Genomic DNA, 25139 nt, shown 5'->3' on the forward strand with positions numbered 1-25139 from the left:
TGATTTTAGTTACTTTATTTTCTTTGTTGTGTGTGTCTGTTTTCCATGTCTGTTCTTTGTCCTTGGATTGCATTCTTTTCATTACCGCTATAACCTAGGTTCCCTTGATTACTCTTATGTTATAGGAGTATTTTGTACTGAAACTGTACTGTTGTAATGACTACTGAAACAGTACTGTATTTTACAGTGAAGTATATATCTATTGAAGTAAGCTCTCTTCCAATTTGTATAAATGTCAAATGTTACGTTTTCTGTTATGAAGTTTTACTCTTTAAAAAAAAGGAGGAAAAGACCAAGGAAATTGTATTCGTTGAAAAAACGTTGAAAACGACGGACTATTTGTTATGATGATCGACTAATAAATATAAAAGGTACTTGGTAACCTAGATAGAAATGAACGGGGCTATTTGACAGAATTCATGCACAGTATTTCTATTTGATCGTATAGATTCACTAAAAGCATAAGACAAGTTAAAAGGGCGACGGGCTTATCGTGCCCTTATATCGCATCTCTTTATTATTTATCCTAGTCTATTTTGCGGTGAGTCCAGAAAATAATATGCTGAGGTTGCGAAACATGCCCGAAGAAAATGGGCAGAGAATTTAATGATTTTCTATGAAAACTTTGATTTTGAGCATTTTAACAGCACACCATCCCCAGTCGGATCAGCCTATATAGTTTAGTATTTATCATCCCTAATGACAATTATTTGTCGTTTCTTGCATGTCATTCAAAATGAGGTGACTTCAAGGTGCTGATGACGTTACAAATATCGTGATGTCGCGTAAGACAACAAAGTCAAACATATAAATCTGAAAATGTCTGTGATCTTCAAAGGAAGACCAGCTGTTCATAGTAAATATTACTGTACTTATACCGAAAAATGTAGTACAGAAACAATATTGTAAAACACAATACTGAAAACTTACTAAAACATACAGTACTGAAAATGAACTGTTTAACACAGTTCTAAATAACACATTACTGAATACTCGTTGTAAAAGACAATACTGAAAACCTACTGTAAACTTCAGTAATGAAACAGTACTGTAAATGACACTAATGGAACAGTACTTCAGAATTCAGTAATGAAACAGTATTGTAACATTACTGTCAATGACAGTACTGTAACATCACTGTAAAATACAGTACTGCAGTAGTCATTACAACAGTACGGTTTCAGCACAAAATTGAAATATATAGTTTAACATTGGTAAATTATTGGAAGTGTATATATAGGCTCTTTGGCGTTGTAAGGGCTAATATGAGCCCTCTCCAAAAATAAATCGTAATAAATCGTAGAATTTTTCAGTGTCAAAATATCTGCCTGAACTCGGAACCGAAAACTATTACAATTTATTGATATTAATGGCAAGCCAAATTGGACAAAAATGAGTGTTTTCTAATATTAAAATGTGATTTTTTTGTATTACAAATTCATTTTTTGAAGTTACAAATTTGATTTCTAATATAATTACCAAATCATTTTTAATATTAAAAATGTTTTACGTCACATAACTACCAATCGTCAATCTTACGTGGTTTATTACGCTGTCAAATGAAGAATGACAAAGTACGATTTGCCCACTATTTCAAAGAAAGTTTAAAATGACGAGTTACAAATTAAGCATATTTGATGATTTACAAGTCTCAAAAAAACGCATTACGAGGTGAGAAGTTGCAAATGAAGAATTTCAAAGTTGTATACACAGATTTTCAATGAACAAAATGGAAAGTTACACACTTACAAATTGACAACTTACAAATCAAGAAGTTACAAAATTAACAATTTACGGATTAAGAATTTTGACCCCGTTGGCATTCCATGCTGAGAAACCCCTGAGTATTAAACTCCAAAACAATGTAAACAAATCACGTATTTTTTTTTTTTTAACGAAAACGAAACAAAAATTTATTTACTTAGGTAATCAGCATGAATATATACATATTCACTCTAACTTGACCCTCTCATTTCACTTTACAAGTTCTAAATGTCCATTTATCAAAATCTATTTTTTCATTAATAAGACAAAAGAGCACTTTTGTGATCGTGAAGAAGGAGGCAAAGAAAAGTCAAGTTCGTAAATATGATCGTGAACAAATTTCAAAACATTTTGTCAGTACTAAAGGCATGTTTTACTTATCTACAACGACTGATTTCATTTTATAAATGGATATAAAAATATCAGAATTCTTACAAACTACTGTAACAATCAAATGTGTATATATATATATATATATATATATATATATATATATATATATATATATATATATATATATATATATATATATATATAATCCTACATTCTGAATACAACTGCCGGAGTATATAGAAGGAAAATACCGAATGAAAGTAAAGAAAATCAAATGATAATTGCGATTGAATGTTGTCATGGAAATGTTCTTGGGCAGTGACGTCAGCAAACGGACACCAAACGTAAATGACCGGTTGACTGAGTGATTCTGGAGGGGACAATTTGTCCGACACAAACAGCAATGGAGGGGATAATGATTTGGAGACCGAGGTTGACAGCAGCGACGAATTAAGACGAAGTATGATGTACCCGTTGCGGAACCTTTACAACCATGGTTCCGAGTTCTCCCACCAGTATATGTGGGCTATGTTGGACATGAGAACTTCGCTGAAAAAACAGGACCAAAAAATAAATGTATTGCGGTCACATTATACTGCGCCCGGTGAAGCTCTTTTTGTTCTTTTTTTTCTATTATTAATAATATTCATTGAAGAATTGCATGACCGCATTTTAAGCAGCTTCGTATAGGATTTGCATATTTAAAAATTTCACAATATTTGGTATCAGTAATTTACGCAAAAATCAACTATAGATTTGTTTTTTACTTAAAAATTTATTCTAAGCAATTAATATATTAAAGTGTGTTGCATTTATTAGAACGCCGCATCTACTATCTACAGAAACTATTTTTAACTCAAAATAAAACGCAGGCTCCTCTCGAGAAAAACATGGTTTGTGTCTTTAATCCGCGCTCATTAAATAATTTTTACCACTCTTTAATTTTTTATCGAGAGTTGTATGTACAATGTTATGGTTGAAATAGTGGATGCGCGCAATAATTGTTTAATTGCGCTGTGATTTATTTGTTGTGGGGTTCAAACAATTAGAGGAGGTATAATTATTTAAAAAGCGGTGCAGTTATTTGGATAAATGTTCTATCATTGGAGTTTCTGAAGATGTAAATCTAAATATCATTTGTAGTTGAAGATTTTCGCCCCTCTCTTTCGTACAACGTACAGTGAATACAAGTACTAAAAACAGACATTATAAAAAGTAGAATATGTATACAGAGACAATTTTGAAATATGATAATGCACGCCGTGAAAAATTGTAAATACGATCCAGGTGCGGGTCCAGGTAAGGGCGTAATGAGCGTATGCCACCTCCCCCTTTTCAAGGAAAAAATACAAAAAACAAGCATGATCGTAATTTGCTACATATTTTTTTTTAAATATGGAAATTTATCATATTCATTCATTAAACATGTCATAATCTGCTTTCCTTTTTACACTGATTCTCATAATTACGCTTCCTCTACACAGAATTCTGGATCCGCCCCTGCGTTAGCTTGAAAATAATTTTTGGGATTGAGAAAAGTATTTTATGGGGCTTGCACCTATTGTTTATCAAGTTGACACACCTACCGATTCCAAGAATTCAAGCAATCATCATTCATTATAATTAAACTATATCAATAATCCAGATACATAGTCTATATCTTATTTGGCGCCATTTTCGTTCTACAAGGAAGCACTAACAATGACGTTACGTCATAATATATACTAAAACATTAAATAAAAAAACAAGTGGCCCAAAAGTGGCCCCGTTGCACTGAACGTAGAATGAAAAAAGTGTCCCAAAAGTGGCCCGTGGCACAGAGATGGTTAAATAACTAAGCCTTAGAGTAGAAAAAAACTACCAATTCTGTTTTATCGGGAATAAACCCAGGATTACACTTTATTACAAGACATAATATTGAAATGGTGTTATAGTGTTAGAGTCTATCGTTGATCAAGGATCAGGTGACAAAAAACTTACATTTCCAAAATTTGGAGACAACCCACCAATCAAGGTACAATCTCCGCATTTGAAGACAAAAAAATGTTGCGTTGATTTATAATAATTATACTGTTTTCTGTTTGAGAGACTCTCTCTCTATTCAAGTACAATCTCTATCGGGAGACTAAATTGTTCAGCATATTATATTGGTTAGTTTTACAGATTCATGTCTCCCGTTTGAGAGATTGTATCCCAATCGGGAGAATGTCTCCATTTTCGTACAGAATTCCTGATTGCAGTAGGACAACCGGAAGCCCTACGTAGGGAAATATCAAATCACAGGTGGTTGCTGAGGAAGCCAGTATGGTGGCGTTTTTTTTTTTTTTTTGTTTTTTTGTTTGGCGAAAATTTTGGGACCCACCTTTTTCAACATTCCCAGACTGTTACTGCTTAGATAGAAAATCGGACCTGCCTGCTAGAAGATCATAACATGGGACATAAGAGAGACACAACTATGGCGAGCCAAAGGGGACAAAAGTCATATTATTTAATATTAAAAAATGATTTTTTTAATATTAGAAATTGATTTGTTAATATTAAAAATTCATTTTCATATGTTAAAAAATCAATTTCTAATATTAAAAAATCGTTTTTTGTTATATATAATATAATCATATATTTGACACAGGTAATGTACACAGGCACTAAAACAATATCATTAAATCATTTTGTTTCCAGATTTGAGTTATTATGTATGTTCCCTGACATATCCACTTGCTATTTAATGCTGTTTATACTATGCCCAGTTTTCATATCTGAGGGAGCGAGGGTGGACTCAAAACCTTGACTTGGGAGGATGAGTGATTTTAAATCAGTGTTTTTAATATTGCTGTAAATCGTTATTATTTTCACATGTTGTTCATTTTTATAAAGTATAGAGGCGCTTACCACATGCTGTTGGAAATTATAAAAATGTTTTGTCTATAGTCAGAGGGAAATTGGTAGTAAAATTGGGGTCATATTGGTCGAAAGGTAATGATGAACCTTAACTTTCAAGAAATAAATTTCATTTATGTCTTTTTCTTTTCCCCCCTCTATGATAGATATTTAAACTAGTGCAGAATTAAACTATATGTACAATATGCTTATTATCATGAAACAAACGATACTATGATACACAAGTATAAGCAAGTTATAAATGAATACATGTATACAAAAAGGGTACTCAAGAGTCTGAAATGTCAGTGTATATATGTGACGACGATTCTTGCATTAGGACATCGTCAATGTACGGACTGAACGGACCTGCTTTACATGGCAACACACTGGAGCACACGTAGACATCATAATAAAAGTAATCCTCGACTTCGATGGGCCTCCTCATCGTACCCACATACATTTGTACTTGGTTATGATAACACTACTGCAGCATGCGTGCACATAAAAATCATCGAATGTTCAGTGCCGGATCCAGATACTTTGAAAAGGAGGTGTTCCAGCCGAGGTCCCAGAGAGAAAAAAAGCGGTGCTAAGACATTATTTGGCATTTTACACGTGCAAATGACAATTTTTGAACCCCTCTGAATCCGCCACTGATGTTCCGTTAATAACTCAGGGGTTCCATTCAACAAACTGTACACTATTATCTAAGACCATCTTCTATTGTTCTGGCTCTGACCCAACCAGATGTCACTGATCTCATATATAATGTATGCTTGGCTGAGAATTTAAAATCTTGAGTTATACTTAGCCAGGGATTGGACCCTTAGTACCATGAAACCATCGAGGCAGTCATGTTACAATTTGGTAATAAAATACTTTGAAATGTTCAATAATTTATTAACAATTATATTCATATTAAAACTTCCTCCTATAAGTATTGACTCTAAGCATCATTGAAAATATTCAACCTGAAAACAGAAAAACACAAAAACGTGCAGCAAGATAGATTGAAATGCAATTTCATATTCATCTGAGCAGTGAAAATATGTAGTTCATTAGGTACAGGCGTACTTAAATTTAGAGTAATGCAGGGTGATGTCAATATACTCTATGTCAATTTTCTATAGTATAAATGCATCCAGTATTTCTAATAATGAATAAAATACCAATTAAATAACTAAGCAAAATTATTTAAAGCCCACCAAATTGGGCTGTACGGGCGAGACCCGACAGGGTAGTCCAGGACATTAAAAAAAACCCTTAGTTAGTTAATAACGAATTGAGGATCATCAAAAAGTTCAGGAAAGTGTAGAAAAAAATTGACTGTATAACTTTCCAAACCAGATGCAAGTCTTATTTGTATTTTATAATCAATGCGACATTCTGTATAGAAATAAGGCAAACACTTTAAAATTATTGCCTTTTCTATTTACCTGATTTCTCAGATTATGTTCCATATGCTGTATAAAAAAATGATTTTTCAATATTACAAATTTGATTCCTAATATTACAAAACCCTTTTTTTGATATTGAAAATTCAATTGAATTTCTAATATTAAAAAACAATTTTTTAATATAAGATATTGATTTTTTAATATTAGAAAATGGATTTGTTTTATTCAATTACCATTTTTTAATATTAGAAAATCGTTTTGTATCATTTAAAAATGTGCCTGATTTTGCAATATTGCAAAGTGATTTTTAAATATCAGAAATTCATTTTCTAATATTACAAAATCAGAAATTTGTATTATTAGAAAATGAATTTTTAATATTACAAAATGAATTTATGTTATTAAAAAATATTTTCTGATATTAAAAAAAATGATTTTGTAATATCAAAAAGGTATGTTTTCTAATATTAAAAAATAAGTGTTTTTTGTGTAATTCATTTTCTAGTATTACAAAACCCTTTTTTGATATTCAAAATTCAATTGAATTTCTAATATAAAAAAAACAATTTTTTAATATCCCATTGAATTTTAATAATATTTATTATTATCATTCTAATATTAAAAAAAGATTTTTTAATGTAAGAAAATCATTTTGTATTATTAAAAAAATGTGACTGATTTTGCAATTTTGCAAAGTGATTTTTTAATAATAGAAATTCATTTTGTAATATTTCAAATTAAATTTCTAATATTACAAAATCTGTGATATTTTCTAATAATATTTGTCCCCTTTTGCTTGACATATTTATAGAGTAGGTAGTATAAAAAACTTTCTAATTCTCTCTTAACTTACAGTAAACAACTCTTTATCTAAAGTGGCTCTTCTGCATGTGTTTCAGAGGAAAATGTATTCTGCATATTTCACTGAACAAGTATAATTATTTCAGAGACCATTTAAAGACAGATTGCATGTGTTGGAAATTGCTTACAACTGAATGAAAGTCCATAGACTGCCTTTGGGAGTTTATTTTTATTTACAGTGGAGTAGACTTCCCCTTTCACATGTTCATTTTTGGGTTACTGTAAACATATTAACTTTTGCAGATTCTCTCAAGACAACATTTTTGCAGGTATCGATTTTCATGATTTGAAAAATGCTAAGCATTATATAGTGTTAAAATCAATTTCATGGGTACCGTTTTTTTGCACTTTTCTGTACACCAAGAAAATAGCAAAAATTGGTACGCCACAAAAAATAAATACATTTCTACAACTTAAAGGTTAATAGACAGTGGATACTTGTCAGGGATGGATCCAGGATTTTATATTAAGAGGAGGGGCGCATGGTTAAAATTTCGCCTCAAAACCACCTAAATCTACCCCTGACAACCCCGGCTTTGCAAATTTTAAGGGGAGCATGCCCGCCACACCCCGCCTGCCACTGCTTGTTTAAAATCAAATGATTTACCATAAATTATTTTATCAAAAAATCTGTGCTGTACATTCTTCAGAGATACAGGCTGTGCAGATCTGGTAACTGGCATAATTTCTGGAGAAAAAAATAGAATAAAGAAAATTTCATTGTTAATTGTGTTATTCGTCCTCTTGATTACTGTAAACATATTAATTTTTGCAGTGTACTAATTTTTCGTGATTTCTAGGTGGACAGAAAAGAGCGAAAAATAGTACCTGTGAAATTGATTTTCAACATTATCACACTAAGTTGATAACCATGAATATGTCTAAATGACAATATCCACAAAAATTAGCAACCATGAAAATTAGCACATTTACAGTATATATGTTTATCTTACAGAATAAAAATGGGTCACTAAAATGTTATATACCAGTTGTATTCTACAGAAAACCCAGATATTTACAGGAGATATAAAAAAATGAGTTACGGTCATTGAAACCCTTCATAGTTATTCAACTGATGATATTGCTCAGTGCAGGTATGTGTTCAGTTCGCAAGATTTAAAAGGCATTTAAAGTAGCAAACTTGCATGAACTTAAGAATATCTACAAGTATTTTGGGGTTAAAGTAGGTTTCACTAATAAATAATGTACTTGTTACATGTATTTCATAGTAGTTATACTTGACAAAATTTCCACACAAAAAAAAATGGGTTGAAGACAGAAATGGCAGGGTTACCATTGAAAAATACAACAAGTTGGCAAACAGGAAGAAGGGGTAGGACAGACCTGAAATCCCATTCCCATGATATGGGACTGAAGTTGCATACCAAATATCTAGTGACTGTGATCTGTAGCTGCAGAGAAAAAAGTTGCAAAAAATGTTTTCCTTGCCTGCCAACCTGACATTCATCATTCTATTAGTCATTTGGCATGAATGCAACATGGCCCATAATGAAGCATCAAAACAGATCGGCAATCCATAGACACTGGAATTCAAAGACATGACAATAACATGAAAACAGATTGGCAATCCATAGACACTGGAATTCAAAGACATGACAATAACATGAAAACAGATTGGCAATCCATAGACACTGGAATTCAACGACATGACAATAACAAGAAAACAGAAAAAGAAACATAATTCAGACAACAAAATTTAATACAATAACATGTAAATACTGAAGATAAGACAGCACACTAAAAAACCAAAGCACTTGCAATCTGATATTTCACAAAAAAGGGAGTGACAAAACACCCTCTGCAAGGATAAGCATGTACTGCTTAGACAGCAGCACCTGTTGAATTGCAAGTGAGTAATTCTGATAAGCATCAAGTTTGCTAAGTAAAGACATGAAATCTAAGGAAAAATACAAATTTCAAATCAGTTACTAAATTGTGATGATGACCATAAAACTAAAGTAGTGATGACAGCAACAAAAGCTGAAAATATGCCTGTCTTTGTAATCAATTGATTGTATACCCACTAAATGTGGTTCTATCCAAAAAAAAAAGAACCTCACATTATGCAACCTAAATATGGAGTTTTTTAACTTAACTACCTTTTTGTTCACAGAAACATTATGCAACTTACTACGTTGACATGATTGATAAATGTTTTAACTAAGGAGTGACAAGACCTGCTTACCATTACAATTTTAGCATAGTTTTTAAAGGCTTTTCGTCCCCAATTACACTTTTATGCTTTGTTTTTCCTTGGATTTTTTTTAAATATGTTTTTCAAGTGTCAATTTGAAGCATTTTTTATAATGTTAATTGTTTTAAAATGTTTTAAAGATAAGGATTATTATTGTTGAACAAATTGCAGCCAGAAAAAAAAAAACCAAAACACTTTGTATTTACTGAATGTTAGTCAGCCCAGCCTCCACTGAGAAAGTTTTTTTGTACTTTAATTCGTGGATACCAATTTTTCATGGATTAGGGAAAATACACAAGTACGTGGGTTCTTGAATTTGTGGTTTTGAGGTTTTCAGTACACACACGAATGGGAATCTGCTTTTCATTGGGAACCAAATTTCATGGTCTGGTTCACCCACGAAAACCACAAAAATTGGTACCCCACAAACAGTAGTATTTTCATAGTAGGCATTTTCTGCTTCCCAGTACTCTATTCTCTTAATAGAAAAGGGTATGTCAGCATAGAAACAATATGCAACTTACTATGTTGACATGTTTTATATCCATCACCTATCAGCCCATCCACACACTGACATGTAGGGATACCATTCCTCAGACTACATGTTGCATTCTGGTGACATTTGACCCCCATCTCAGTATGGCGAAATTCTGGTCTGTTATGTACGATCATGCACTTTACTGTCTCTGAACAATCTTTAACTGTGTATGACTTAGCTAACTGGAAAAGTATGCTTAAATTTATAAGAACATATAAGAAAGAAATTAATTGTTTTTTTTTCTTTGCACAATATACATGTAACTAGGTAAAAAATTAGTTATGTTTGTAGCACCTACTGAGGCAAGACATGCAGTTGGCTCACTAAAATATTGAACAAATACGAAAAAAAAAATCATATCTTACAAGAATAATTGTAACTGAGTAACAGCTATACTTTATATAATGTGCCTGTTTGTAGTCGATCAACATGTATAAGTTCTATGGATTTTTCTCAGCACTTGTCCACTGCATACAAAATGTCCATAAACAATTTATTTCATATGAATAAAACATAATACAACTAGTTCACTATTACTCAAACTGATTTCAAACAAGAGAAATATATTCGGGATTTTTCTACTAAACCATAAATTTAAAATAAGCACCAGGAAATGGCCAGAATACAAAATTTATACCAGAGCTTCTAGGGCTTTGTATGGCCACCAGACCCCTTGTTGAAAATATATTGGGTTTTTTTCCTCTCCACTAAAAAGGTCTTAGCTATGGCTTTGTTAGTAAGAGATAATAGTAGACAAAGACTATATTTGGTGGACAGGCTGCTTTAAAAGTTGAAACAAAAAATACTACAGTTAGCCATGACAGGATATTGCCTATTTTCATCACAAATGACAAATGATTACCATATACTCCTTCTTCCAAACTCCATTTGTAGGAGAAGGGGGTATAATGAAAATAGATTAAAAAAATTATGTGACAAGAATGACTCAAGGTAATGGATAATGATCTTAACTAAAGGCTCTAAAGAGCCTAAATCACTCACCTGGTTCAATAAGCAAGTCTATTTTTGTAAAAGGGACCATTTTTTTTCTTGGATAAAAATTCCTAACACTCATATCTAACAAAGCAGATCAATTTTCATTAAATTCTGTCCAGTAGTTTCTGAGAAGACTTTGAAAGAAATAACATTAAAAATAGGAAAAAAACATGGAAAAATGGCAATAACTTCAAGATGGCTTAACAGATTAACACAAAAAATTGACCACAAATAGATCTCATCATGCTAAACATTTTACTCCAGTCAGAATTTGGCTACACCTAACAGTTTTGTCAGAAATTGGCTATCCCTAACAGTTTTGAAGAAACATGAGAAAAACTTCTGTCAGACCCCTATGTTCTACTTTTAGTAAAGGTGGCCATGGTTTTTTTATTGATAAAAAAATCCCCACTTTAAAATAAATAACATTAAAAAAGAGCGAAAAAATGTCAAAAAAGGGCAATAACTCCAACATGGCTTAGCAGATATACATAAAAATTTAACCATTGATAGATCTCATCACACTAAACACTTTTACCCCCATATCAGAATTTGGCTTAACCAAATAGTTTTAGAAATATATGTGACAAAACTTTCGTCTAACCCCTACATTCAATTTTAGTAACAACAGCCACATTTTTTCTAAAGATAAAAAATTCCACATCAGTTCTATGCAGAATCACCTAAGAAAGATTTGTAACAGATCAAATTGGCCTAGTTGTTTCAGAGGAGAAGAGTCGAAAAATTGTTAACAAAGATGATGAAGACAGATGCCAAATGATGGCATTAGCTCTCATAGCCCTTCAGACCTGGTGATCTAAAAATTCAGCTTAAGTATCGACTCACTGGTATATAGTGTCTATCTGGACAATAACAACCACACTGACTGGCAGGCACACAGTCATGTCCACTCCTAAAATACCCTGCCTTACAGGTACATCCCTCAGAGAACGGCAGCCCACTACATTTAGGTGACCTATCCATACAATCAGCAGGACATGCAGTAACTTGCATGCTATATACAGCATTGGTGGGACATCTGATTCCTAAAATAAAAACAGACATAATTTCTACTACAGAAAATGTTGTATCAATTTGATACACGTTATAAATTCCTTTATGCACAAAAGAAAAATAATGCTTTAAAAAGTAAACCCAAACCTAGTGGTGGTAGACACAGAGACAAGAAATGAAATATACCCTAATCCAAAATGATAACAAAGCAGAGATCTAAACTTTCTAACAGACACAGATTAAAATGAAAAGTTGACCACAGTACCATTCTGTGTAAGAATCGGGCAACGTGTGGCATATCATAATTCTAAATTTGGTCTTTTTTGCCTCAAATATATTAAATACATCTAGAAAACAACTAATAAGTTATTTAAATTTATTCTGAAGCATCTGTGATGTGGATATATCTTGACTGCTTATATAGGGAAAAAGTGCTGGCAAATTTTACCACCATTTTGCCATTGTGCATTTCAACTAAATTTGACCTATCTTAAAAAGGTAAATTTTACAAACACTTTGATGGTTATTTCTGGAGGCTATCAGATATAAATACTTGGTTAATGCAATAAAATCTGCATTTTTTTCCTTCATGTGCAACACCTTATACACATTTTTCCTGATTCTTAGATGGAAAAGTACTTAATTAGCACTCCAGCTAAGAATCATGCAAAATGTGATATATGGTTGGAAAGCCTACATATTTTTATTTTTGATATTTTGTTTAAAATGCTTTAGTAAACAGAAATTAACATTTGGTTTTTCATATAACCTGTGCTCATAGGATATAAAAATTATATAGAATGCACTGTGGATTTCAAAATTAAGGGAGATAACTCTGTAAATAACACTCAAATACAATAGTATCTACTGGATTTTCAATGTTGATTATCTCCTAAGAGCAGACAGATCGGAATGAATAACTACACATTTCATAATATACACCCATAAAACAACTTAATTACAAAAATAAAAATATGTAGCCTTTTTTGGGGTGTATCATATTTTTCAGATTTTGCATGATTCTTACAAAGACAAAAAAATATATATAAATCTTCTCAATTATTCAGTTAACAATCTAAGATTGTTAGTTCATTAGGTGATGGTCATCTGATCAAAGGAAGACTAACTCTATCCAATGAAGATTATCATTGAATGCGCTGTAACAGCTACACTAATCCTTTCCCACCTGGTACAATGTGAATTCTGATACAAAGTATCATAACAGGCATATAAATGAGAAGTTGTTCAAACTGTGTGCAAGGTGTACCCAAATTCTACAGAAAGTTGATATGGAATAGAAACCAAAATCCCTTACAACATATTTATATAAAGCAAAATCTCTGGTTTGAATTCAATCAGTCCAGTGGAAGCCATGATTTTTTAAACCAGTTTTCCTCTGAAAATTTGAATCAATGGGATGGAAGACAAACAAAGGTGATTCCAATATATCACTCATTTGTTGCATGGATATATAAAAATGTAAAATGTGTAAATAACTCTTTATAACCATACCACAATGATGTCTAAAGTTGTTAACATGAACACCTCTGTGTAAACACTCCATAGCCATCTGCTTTACATGGCTGCAGGCAAGCTGATGAACAAGGGCTGTATGGGCAAAATTAAGGCATACATCACGTCTACAAGCACCAAACATGGTTCTGGCTAGATTAGGGTAGAGATGCATACACCTTCTGAATGGGCTGTGTAAATTTTCAGGCATGAGGAATCCACACATTTTTGGTTCAGCTACAAACTTCTCCTGTTCAGGTGTACACTTTGAACACATCTTTAGACTTCCAATGCACCTATTAATATAGGATACCAGTAATTATACTCTAGCCACAAATACATTGGTTAATAGTACTTGAGACACATAAATAAAAATAAACCTAGTACACATGTAATAACTTTGCTAATAAATATGATTCTTTTTTTTTATAACTAAAAAGTCGGAGTCGAATTTAAACTAGGTCCAACAAAAATTTAACACTATCACCATCTTCTAATAGCGTAAGAAAATAATATGCATTCTAAGGCCTACTTTAAAAATATAAATCCTTGGCTCTCATGTCCTCCCACATTCCTTTCGGTTCTCAGGCCCTCCCACATCCCTTTTGCCAATTTTTTAAACTTGTTCAAAATTTCATTTCCAATCACATTCAAATCTATATCAACAGAGTATTATCCTACACTGTAACAAACTCAAATGGCACCAATTTCTGCAGAAAAAATAATTTCCTTGATCAATAAAAGATTTTCAAAATAAGACTCTTTTTATCAATTTGAATTTTCCTGCTAATTTTACTTGGTTAAAATTACTGCTCTTCACTTCTTGTTTATGAATCATAAAACATTAATGATGGGATGGAGAATTTGACTAATAATTGTGTTAAATGGAACATGCTCAGCAAATATAATGCTTCTTGACACATTACTGCAAGAACTTCATTCCCTAAATGCAAATTTATTATTTAACACCTTTCAATGCTAAAAAGGAGTCCCTCAAATCTTCAGATCATTTGAAGACTAGATCTTAATTTCATTTGCAGAAATAGTAAAAAATATCATTGAGTTGAATAATTGCCAGTAACATATTTAAAGGTTATAAAAGATGTATTGAATGATATAAAATTAAGATTATTTGGACTATATTTTTGTAAAATGTTCAGAAACAGTAGGGAGTTCCAGGCATGAAACCAGCAACATAAGGTATTTTGATCCTAAAGGGTCAAAAACCCCAAAACTATAGGTTTAATTTATAGCTTACACAAAGTACAATGTATGTTACCCTAAGTAACAAGCTATCAATTGATACCAATCGATGTCTGGACCTGCTCTGCACTGCAGCTGTGATTAATAGTTGCAGAGGAAAATGCGACAAAAAGAGGTGTTAAGGACGGAGATTTAATATTCCATAAAAATTGGAGAATCAAAATTTACTGATAATATGACCAACATATGGTGTATTTATTACACATACCAAGTTTCATGATTCAGTTGAGTAGTTAACAAGAAATGGCAATGACAAAGGGGCGTAACTCCCAAAATAAATTTGAGAATAAAAAGATTCTGATAATATGCGTGACAACAAATGGTGTTCTTGCTCCATACCAAGTTTAATGAAATTCTGCTGAGTAGAACTTTAGAGGAGTTGTGATGACAAGATTTATAGTAAATTTCTAAGTTCGAAGGGGAATACCAATCATAAAATTTGGAGAATCAAAATTTCCTAATAATATTTACAACTACATATGGTATTCTTTCAAAATACTTAGTTTCATGAATTTTAGTTCAGTAGTTTCAGCAAGCTGATACATGATGATTCATGGTAAATTAATAAGTTAAAAGAAGCATAACTCCCATAATAAACAGCTACACCACGAGCCCATAAACACCCGTCATCTAGTAAAAAAAAAAACACACAATAAATTTTATGGAATAATACAGGGTTGTACACGCCAAGTATATCCTGACTCGTTTCTTATTCATGATAAAAGAGAGAAACAAACATTGTTACAACATATTTCAGCATTCAAGGTATAATGTTTCTCTGAAATAAATTCCCCATATTGGTTCTAAAAGTTTTTCCATCAATAAATGTGTGGGAGGGTTGGGAGGCAGTTGTTCGTGACCCAACCACCCATACATATATTTTAAGGACAAATGCACCTCCTGAATTCCCCGCCTACAGCACGAAGTGTGAAAAAAAAACAACCCTTTTATACAAAATAGCTCAATAAAAAATTTAGTAGTCATGTAACTCAAAAAGTTTTGATCTCATTCCCATAAAAAAATATACAGACAATATGACCATCATAAGAAACAACTAAATGAAAATTCAAGAACTTAAGATAAGTTGTTCTCAAGTTAAGGTGCAACATGTGAAAAATAATGATAAATCGTTCCTTTTTTTAGTTACAAAGTCCTGTAACTCAAAAAGTTTTAATCTGATTATCACCAAAAAGTATACAGACGGTTCAACCATCATAACAAATAACTGCTTTAAATTTCAAGAAATTTGGATAAGTCATTTTCAAATTGTGAAGCCATGTGAAAACAACATTTAACTTGAAAATACAATATTGAACCATCACCAAAAATTAAAGATCTTTAGATCTTTACAAAGTCCTGTAAAAAGTTTTAATCTGATTTTTGCAAAAAACTTTGACCATCATAAGAAACAACTCTGTTAAGTTTCAAGAAATTTAGATATGTTGTTCTCAAGTTATGGTACAACATGTTTACCACAGATGGACGCCAGAAATTTGTATAACATTATAAGTCCTGTCAAAGTTTTGAAGGGCAAAAAAAAATTAGAGAATAAAATTTTCTGATAATATGCACAACTACATATAGTGTACTACATACCAAGTTTCAGGAAATCTGTTGAGTAGTTTCAGAAGAGTTGAGATGACAAGCTGATACAAGATGATTTATGAAAAATTTTGAAGTTCAAAGGGCATAACTCCCATAAAAAGTAGAGAATAAAAATTTCTCGATATTTTACACAACTAAATATGGTGTCTTAGAAATAGGATCCTCCACGAGGTGGTAGATGGTAACTGGGTACCTTGTGGCCCCAGGCTAACACACAAGGTCTCGGAGGAGACAAGGCCCCGAAATGCATGGCATGCATGGCCAACCGGTGTATGGACATGCCCTGATGCCTACAAACCTAATCCCAAGCTATGGGTCAAATAGTATCACTGCCTTGTGATCAGGTTATTGAACCAAAGGCTATGGAAGTAAATCCAGACAGAAAATCTGGGTAGATGGAACTCGTAAGCAACAACAATCGTCTTAGGGATGGAAAACCCCTACAGGAAAATCTGATCCTCCCCGTAGAAGGTTGTCATAGGGCTAACTACCCTATACAGAAAACTTTTTGTTACAGAAACGTCAAGAAGGAAAAATCATTCAAACAATGTGCTGGGTGAAATAGGTAGTATTGATAGTACTGTTATGATGCATGGAGGTCAAAGACGAAAGGAAAGAATCATGCAAATGCCCCCGTTTTCACCTAGACACAACACACTATTTGGCACATGGAATGTTAGAACAATGTATGAAGCTGGAAAAATACACCTGAAAATACCAAAAGAAATGCAACAATACCAACTGTCTGTTCTAGGACTTTGTGAAACTAAATGGATTAATGCAGGACAAATGAAATTAAGAACAGGTGAAACACTGTTATACTCATGCCATCAAGAAGGAGCACCACATACTGAAGATGTCAGGCTCATGTTATCTAAGAGTGCATCAAAATCTCTGATAGGATGGAAGACAATATCACCACGCATTATCAAAGCAAGCTTTTACACAAAACTCAGAAAAGTTTTCATAATACAATGTTATGCACCGACGAATGACACAGATGACCAGATTAAATCAGACTTCCACCAACAGCTACCACAGAGATTAACTCTAAGACAAAGAAAGATATATTCATAGTGATGGGAGATCTAAATGCAAAAATAGGAGGTGATAGTACATGTAATACATGACATGAGTTGGTTATGGGAGAAGAAGGTCTTGGAGAGATGAATGAAAATGGCGAAATGTTTACAGACTTATGTACCTTAAACAGCTTGGTAATTGGTGGAAGTGTATTCCCATGCAAAAGAATACATAAAATAACATGGGTACCAGATCACCATACAGAAAACCAGATAGATCACATTTGAATTAGTAGCACCTTCCAGAGATCACTTGTAGATGTTAGAAATAACAGAGGGGCTGACGGTGGATCTGACCATCACCTACTTAAATTGGTAAAATTAAATTGAAGTTCAAGAACTACCAATACATGGATACAAAAACCTGCCATAATTATAACACTGACCTACTCAGAGATAGAAACATCAAACAGGAATACCATTTAGAACTTTCCAATCACTATCAGGCACTCTCAGATCTTCCTGTTGAAGACACTACAGTGGAACAGCAATGGGAACAGATAAGAAATATATGGAAGGAGACATGTGACAAAGTCATAGGGAAAAAGAAAAGGCAACACCAGAATGAATTAGTTTAGACACCCTTTCTAAGATCACGTAGATGAAAGTGTGTAAAGCAGCTTTGAACACAAGTAAAACTAGGGTAGCAAAAGTATAAGCTCAACAAAAGTACGAGAAACATCAAGATGTAAAAAGAGCAGTAAGGAAAGACCGAAAGAGATTTATTGACAACTTAGCCAAGGAACATGAAGAAGCAGCAGCCAAAAGAAATAGGAAGGTAGTGTTCAACATCACAAGAAAACTTGCATGGAATAAATGAACAGCTGAAAAACCTGTTAAAAACAACGAAGGACTGGTCCTGACGGATGAAAAGGCACAACTGGATAGATGGAAAAAACACTATGAAGAACTATTAAATCGTCCAATGCCAACAGATCCTCCAGACATTACACCAACAGAAACTCCTCTAAACATCAACAATAACAGACCAACTAAACAGTTGATCAGAAGAGCCGTTAAGCTATTAAAGAATTGGAAATCAGCAGGTCCAGACAGTATTCCTGCAGAGTCCATTGAAGCAGGCAGACACAAACATATCAGTGGACATGCTATATAATCTACTAGGTAAAATCTGGGATGAAGAAAAGGTACCAGCTGAATGGAAACATGGACATATCATAAAGCTACCAAATAAAGAGGATCTAGGAGAATGCAAAAACTGGAGAGGAATTACCTTACTTTCTGTTCCAAGTAAAATCCTAAACAGAATACTTTTGGAAAGAATGAAGTCGGCTGTTGACATATGTCTCCGCGATAAACAAGCTGGTTTTAGGCAAAATAGATCTTGAACAGACCATATAATCATACTGAGACTAATCACTGAACAGTCTTTAGAGTGGAATTCATCACCATATGTATGTTTTGTGGACTTCGAAAAAACTTTTGACAGCATTGATAGATCATCACTTTGGAAACTACTACACCATCATGGTATTCCAGAAAAAAATTATAAAAATAATTAGATCGGCATATGAACCAAGTGCATGCCAAGTTATTCATGAATCACATTTACTGAACCTTTCAACATATTAACAGGAGTGCTCCAGGGATGCCTACTATCACCCTTCCTCTTTTTGTTGGCTGTGAACTGGGTAATGAAAACAACTACATATTCACAACTCAGAGGTATACAGTGGACTTTTCAAAAACATCTCGAAGACCTAGACTTTGCAGACAATATAGCCTTCCCATTACACAGACATAAAGACCCTGAAACAAAATTATCAACATTGGAACACAGGGTAAAAAGATTGGATTCCAAATAAATCAGGGAAAAACAACGACTATGCTGATAAATGAGAAAAACACAGCAAATTCAAGCTAAATGAAGAATAACTAGAAGATGTAGATATATTAACATACCTGGGTAGTAAGTATTGTGAGCATTGGTGGTGGTGTAGACAAAGACATAGAATGTCGCATTGGAAAAGCAGCAGCTGTTTTTAAGACCTTACGACCAATGTGGACATCCTCACAAATTTCCATCAACACCAAACTGAATTTCTTTATTTCTAATGTAAAATCTGTGCTATTATACACTTCTGAGACCTGGCAGACAACAAAAGCAATAACACACAGTCTTCAAGTATTTACCAACAGATGTTTGAGAAGCATTCTGAAGATCAAATGGCAAGATAAGATTACAAATAAAGAAATATGGCAAAGGATGAACCAGCTTCCTATAGAAATACAAATAAGAAGGAGGAAGGAAGTGGACCTGAATAGGGTACACTCTTAGAAAGTCTAAAACCATCATTGTAAACCATGCACTATGTTGGAATCCACAAGGCCAAAGGAAGCCAGGATGACCTAAAAACTCATGGAGACGATCAACAGAACTGGAGGAAAAACAACAGAGCAGGCCATGGGGTTAGATTGACAAGCTAGCCCAGGACAGAAGAAAATGGAAATCCTTCATTGACGACCTATGTCCAGGAATGGATGACAGGGTTTAAGTCAAATAAGTCAAGTATGGTGTTCTTGCTATATACCAAGTTTCAGGAATTTCTGTTGAGTATAATTTTAGAAGAGTGATGACAAGCTGAAGTGTTACAGATGGTCAGACTGACAGATGGACAGAAGGAGTGACCCATCTGCTAGACCAGCTTCCACCTTTGGTGATGCAGGTAAAAAGTTTATGTATGTACCCTCAAGAGTGACTGAATGACCAATTATGGTCACAGTCTAGTGGCTATAAGACCTTCTTTCACCCTTGGTGGCCCAAAGGCACATTGTCATCCATATTTTAAAGCATGGCAATATCACTATATTTCATTAAAAAGGGACTTATATTATGGACATTTTGCCCAATCAAATTTTTCCACAACTTTAAAACTCGTTCATACTTTAAGTAATCAATCTGTTCTCCTGGTTCAACCACTATGTAACTCTTGATAATCTCCAGATCTCTCTTTACAGGTGTGTAACCAGACACATCATTGCCCTCACTTGTTCTGTAATCATCATCATATTTGCCATTACAGTTTCCACATAGACCAGTCAGATGATTACTACACAAGTTAGCTACCTGAACCATCACTGATGATTCACCATTCCACCATAGGTGTAGTCCACAATTGGTTGTCAGTAGCAACCAGTTACCTGTGTACCTGATATGTATCAGCTTGCTGTGAAGAGCTAAGGGAACAAAGTGAAGTAACCCATTGACCTGCAATTATTAAGACAGAAATATTATAAAATTCCATTTTAACCAATATTGGACAAAATTTTAAAAAAAATAATTGCACATTAAATTAGGCAAAATATACCACTTCTCTTTTTAGTAAACAACAAACATGGATCTTTAAGATTTCAATATACTTATTTTATTTTATGAAGGAGCTTAAATATAATATTTTTTATGATCTCACTTTTCTAAAAATATACATACCTACATGTATATTTCCATTTCTACCTATTTAAAATTTCAACCTTGAATAATAACTTCCAATGAGATGCAATAAAAGAATCCAAACTTACATAAACATCATAACCTGGTCCTAGCTGTATCTTTAGATGATACATGTGTATAATAACTGCTTGTACAGTAGATGATCCTGGGGCATTGCCCAACATCATAACCTCTACATTAAAGGCACAGGGGTCAGGGAATCTGGTAGATTTGGTAAGTGTGTAAGTACACCCACCATTATGGTAGATACTCTGTCCATCATAGGTCCTGATGAAAGCATTGCCATAGGCTGAACAGATACATCGACCTGTTGAGTATCTAATATATATCATTGCTTATTCAAAATACAACAGCACCATACCGTTATACAACCACAATTTTTTTGTGGTTGTATGAAAAGGTATATTTATTTCTTTATGCTACAATTACTTTTGAATGGATAGAATTCATTTCAAAATCTTATACTTTTTTCACAAGAGTTTCAGAAGCAAAGTTGTCTAAAGGAGGTTGATAATTGACAAAATCCTATGGCACAATATATTTATATTTATTCCAACTTGTAGAAATTTTCGATTTTTGATAAGATATCTAATATAATGTACAGTATATAAGAAAAGATATCCCATAAATGTTATAAGATATCTCATTCATTATAAAAGATATCTTATATTCTATATGAGATATCTTTTATATCATATATTTAGATTAAAATATAACTTTTTTGTATGTGCATTATAAGTGTTTGTTTAAACCCTATATCGTCTACCCTATATCATCTACCCTATATCGTCTACCCTATATCGCATACCCAATATCACACCTCTAGACCTATATCACATACCCTATATCACACCCCAAGACCTATATCGCATACCCTATATCACACCTCTAGACCTATATCGCATACCCTGTATCACAGTCCAAGACCTATATCGCATACTCTATATCGCACACCGTCACATACAATTCAGTTTTTAGTGGAGTCCGAGTTGCTCATTTGCTTTTCTTACTTTGTATGTATGATTTTAGTTACTTTATGTTCTTTGCTGTGTATGTCTGTTTTCCATGTCTGGTCTTTGTCCCTGGATTACATTCTTTTGATTACCGCTATAACCTTGGTTCCCTTGATTTTTCTTGCATGATTTAAAAAATGACAGTATAACTTACCACATAAAACATGCTTAAAATGATTTTTTTTTCAAGGATTGTTTTAATTTGTGATCAAGTTATACCATATAACTAACTTTGGGGCAGTTTATACTTCATGAACTGTGAAGCAATTTTTGAACATGAGTGAATCATCCCTTGGTTATGTAAGCATAACTTGATAAAAATAGTTAAAAATAATATAAATCCTCAGTTTAATTTCTAATCAACTCAAGTCCATATTGAGAAATAAATCACAAAACTCCATTTTATCGCATGAAATAATAACATAAATGGCCAGCCTGTGGTAAAACAATGATAAAATGGAGTTTCCGTCGTCTATTTGGATTCTAATAGGAATAGGAACGGCTGTGGACAGAGCTCTGAAGCACATCATATTAGAATTAAAGATTTGATCCTTCATATAAGATTGTTTAGTTTGGGATTATTTGAAGCATAAACTGTTGGCCAATTGATGCTAATGACATCTTAGTACAAATGTACCAATTTAGTTCATACAAAATAACCTATGTTGCCCTAAGAGAATCAACCAATCAGGATGCTGGTTACAAATTAAATTATTTACTGCTTAAATGTTATATCAGAAATTCTATTGATCTTTGATTATATACAGTGGATTGCTGTTAATCACATAGTCTATTTGTCAGAAAAAAATATACAATTAACAGGAATATGCAGTAAACAGAAATTATCATTTCGAGGAGAATTAATACCTTATATTATCAATGTTTAAGTGGGACATATTTTTTTTTGTGTTTAATTAGATTCTTGCCATCGTGTCGAGTCAAAAGTAAGAGAAAATATTTTTGTAAAAAAGTTTTTTTTAGAAAATTGAGGTAGTTACTAATGATGTATTGTTGTTTTACCTATTTAGTTACATTTTTTTTAGTAAATTTGAAAAATATTTATGCAATTCAGAGGAATTTTCTAATTTTTGTGTGTTATGTTACACAAATAAAGGGAATTTTTTACATGGATAAGATGGAAAATATTTTTGTTCTGAGAGTTTCTATGCAATCATGGGAATATGCAATTAACAAGAATGTGATTAATCCACTGTATTAAATTATTGCAAAACAATTTTATGTTTACAATTAATTAGAACATTTGTATTCAGCATTTGACATCAATCTCATGTAAGCATCACAGTAACTTGGAATGATTTCATTCTGTTTCAAATGAAAGCTTGATAGACTTTCCATTGTTGAAAATGAATATGACACAAATATATTGATCACTGATTTCAAGAGTTATGTCCCTTAGGTCTACCTCCTTAAAATATTATAAAACAAATAATTTTATGTTCATATTAAACAATACCAACTTACGATTACATTTCCAATGGCCATCACCTACAAAGCCACCTTTACATACACATCGGCCATCAACACATTCTGAATTCTCAGCACACTTTACTCCTTTACAGAATCCTTCAGCTGTAAATAACAACATTAAAAAATTGAATTACAGTAATTCATAGAAATTCATGGCAGAATCAAAGTAACTATACCAAAGGTGCAAACCAGAGGAAATCCATGGACAAGACTACACAAGGCAAAAATAAAAAGACAACACACAAAGAACAAAACACACAACAAAGAAGTTAAGAAAAGCAACCACACACCATATATTAACAATATGAACCCCACTTTTAGGATTTTATTTCTCATGTTCATTCATACATGTACAAATTCTCTATTTCTATCAATCTCCTTTGTAGACCTAAAATTGGCTTTGGAGAGTAAAAGGCTATGGAAGTTAATCCAGATAAAAAATCCTGGCAGCTAAGCTTATGAGCGGGGAAAACTGCAGTCATCTATAGGAAGGTCACACTCGATAAACCCAGCCAAACAGAGTAGAGGTTTGGCATAGTGTCAACTACTCTACCATACCTTTTAATCTTTTGAAACCCTATTGCAGGAGTTATCCTGGAGTCAATTTCAAAATGGCAGAAGATTTTGTGTAGTAGAGTTTTCAGTATATTTTTGTAAACAAGATACTTTCTTCATCAAAAATGTACATATGATTAGCATATAATTATTTCATAACATTTATAAGATAACAGGATAGCAACAGTTTACATCAAATCACTGAAGACAAGGCTGGTAAAGCACGGCCCTCTTTTCAGACTTCAATTCTTCATAACTGGAGTTGTTTTCCTAACAATGCAGGTCTTGGTTTAGTTAAGTGCACATGGGGGATCATATTATGTCATTCTTCAGCTCAGATCTCATTTCTGTAAGTATTTTTTTTTAAACATTAAAAATAATCACTAAGGATCAGCATTGCTATTTGGAATAACTGAGCAAGCCTTTGTAAGTTTGGAAAGTAGTCCAAATCTATAAGTGTCTGTAAATGGATTTTGAAGTTCTCCAGTTGATGACCAGAAGTTGTCAATTCCATCCTCAGTTGATGGCAGATCATCCAAGGGGGTAAACCCAAGGTTATCAAACTTCCCCTGTAACTGTAACTCCAGTCTTGTATCATAGCTTGGCTAAATGGTAGATAAATCACATATCAAATACCATAAGTTGAGCTTCTATGACCCTTGAAAGTTTTTTCTTTCCTTTCATCACTGTACAGTTATCAGAGCAAAAGCCTATGACATTTTCCCATGATATTTCTCTTGATCAGTATGAAATTTAAAAAAAAAAAGTTTTAAGAATGTAAGAAAATGACTATCAACTAATTTTCATTTTTTAAAATAAGCAAATATAGTTGCATTTTTTAAGGAATTACCTTAAACAGTTGTTCAACACATCATAAAGGTTTGGTACTAATGTTAACAACAGGTATGTCTACAAAACTGGTTATAACAGACCTGCTGGCCTCCTCAAAAAAGCGTACAAGGATTGCAAAACAAGTTATTTACCCCTCTATCATTGCCTTCATCCCATAATATACTAAATGGTTGCTTCTTCCAGTATTCAACCACACTTGTCTCAAGATAAGGAGCAATAGATTGTTTCATTAGTGTGCATTTTGTTCTCTTACAGGAGAATTTCTACGCTATTTTGCTATCTGGAAACATTTTCTATAC

At 32.9% G+C, this 25139-nt stretch overlaps 1 protein-coding gene across 1 annotated transcript in view; it reads right to left on the reverse strand.

Annotated features, from left to right (window-relative positions):
• Positions 1 to 5856: 5856 nt before the first annotated feature.
• Positions 5857 to 25139, reverse strand: part of LOC148604856 (uncharacterized) — a 78366-nt gene continuing 59083 nt past the window's right edge. The window contains exons 45-52 of the mRNA XM_088548527.1: positions 23428 to 23535; positions 21001 to 21239; positions 20367 to 20689; positions 13511 to 13806; positions 11831 to 12030; positions 9975 to 10170; positions 7843 to 7923; positions 5857 to 5948 (exon numbers count right to left, since the gene is read on the reverse strand). Coding sequence (XP_088404653.1) covers positions 5944 to 5948; positions 7843 to 7923; positions 9975 to 10170; positions 11831 to 12030; positions 13511 to 13806; positions 20367 to 20689; positions 21001 to 21239; positions 23428 to 23535 — 1448 coding nt within the window. The 3' untranslated portion in view covers positions 5857 to 5943. The remainder of the gene's footprint in view (positions 5949 to 7842; positions 7924 to 9974; positions 10171 to 11830; positions 12031 to 13510; positions 13807 to 20366; positions 20690 to 21000; positions 21240 to 23427; positions 23536 to 25139) is intronic.

This window comes from Perna viridis, chromosome 10, assembly GCF_037379345.1.
Source record: "Perna viridis isolate PV_CMFRI_1.1 ecotype Kerala chromosome 10, ASM3737934v1, whole genome shotgun sequence".
Classification (NCBI taxonomy): Eukaryota; Metazoa; Mollusca; class Bivalvia; order Mytilida; family Mytilidae; genus Perna; species Perna viridis.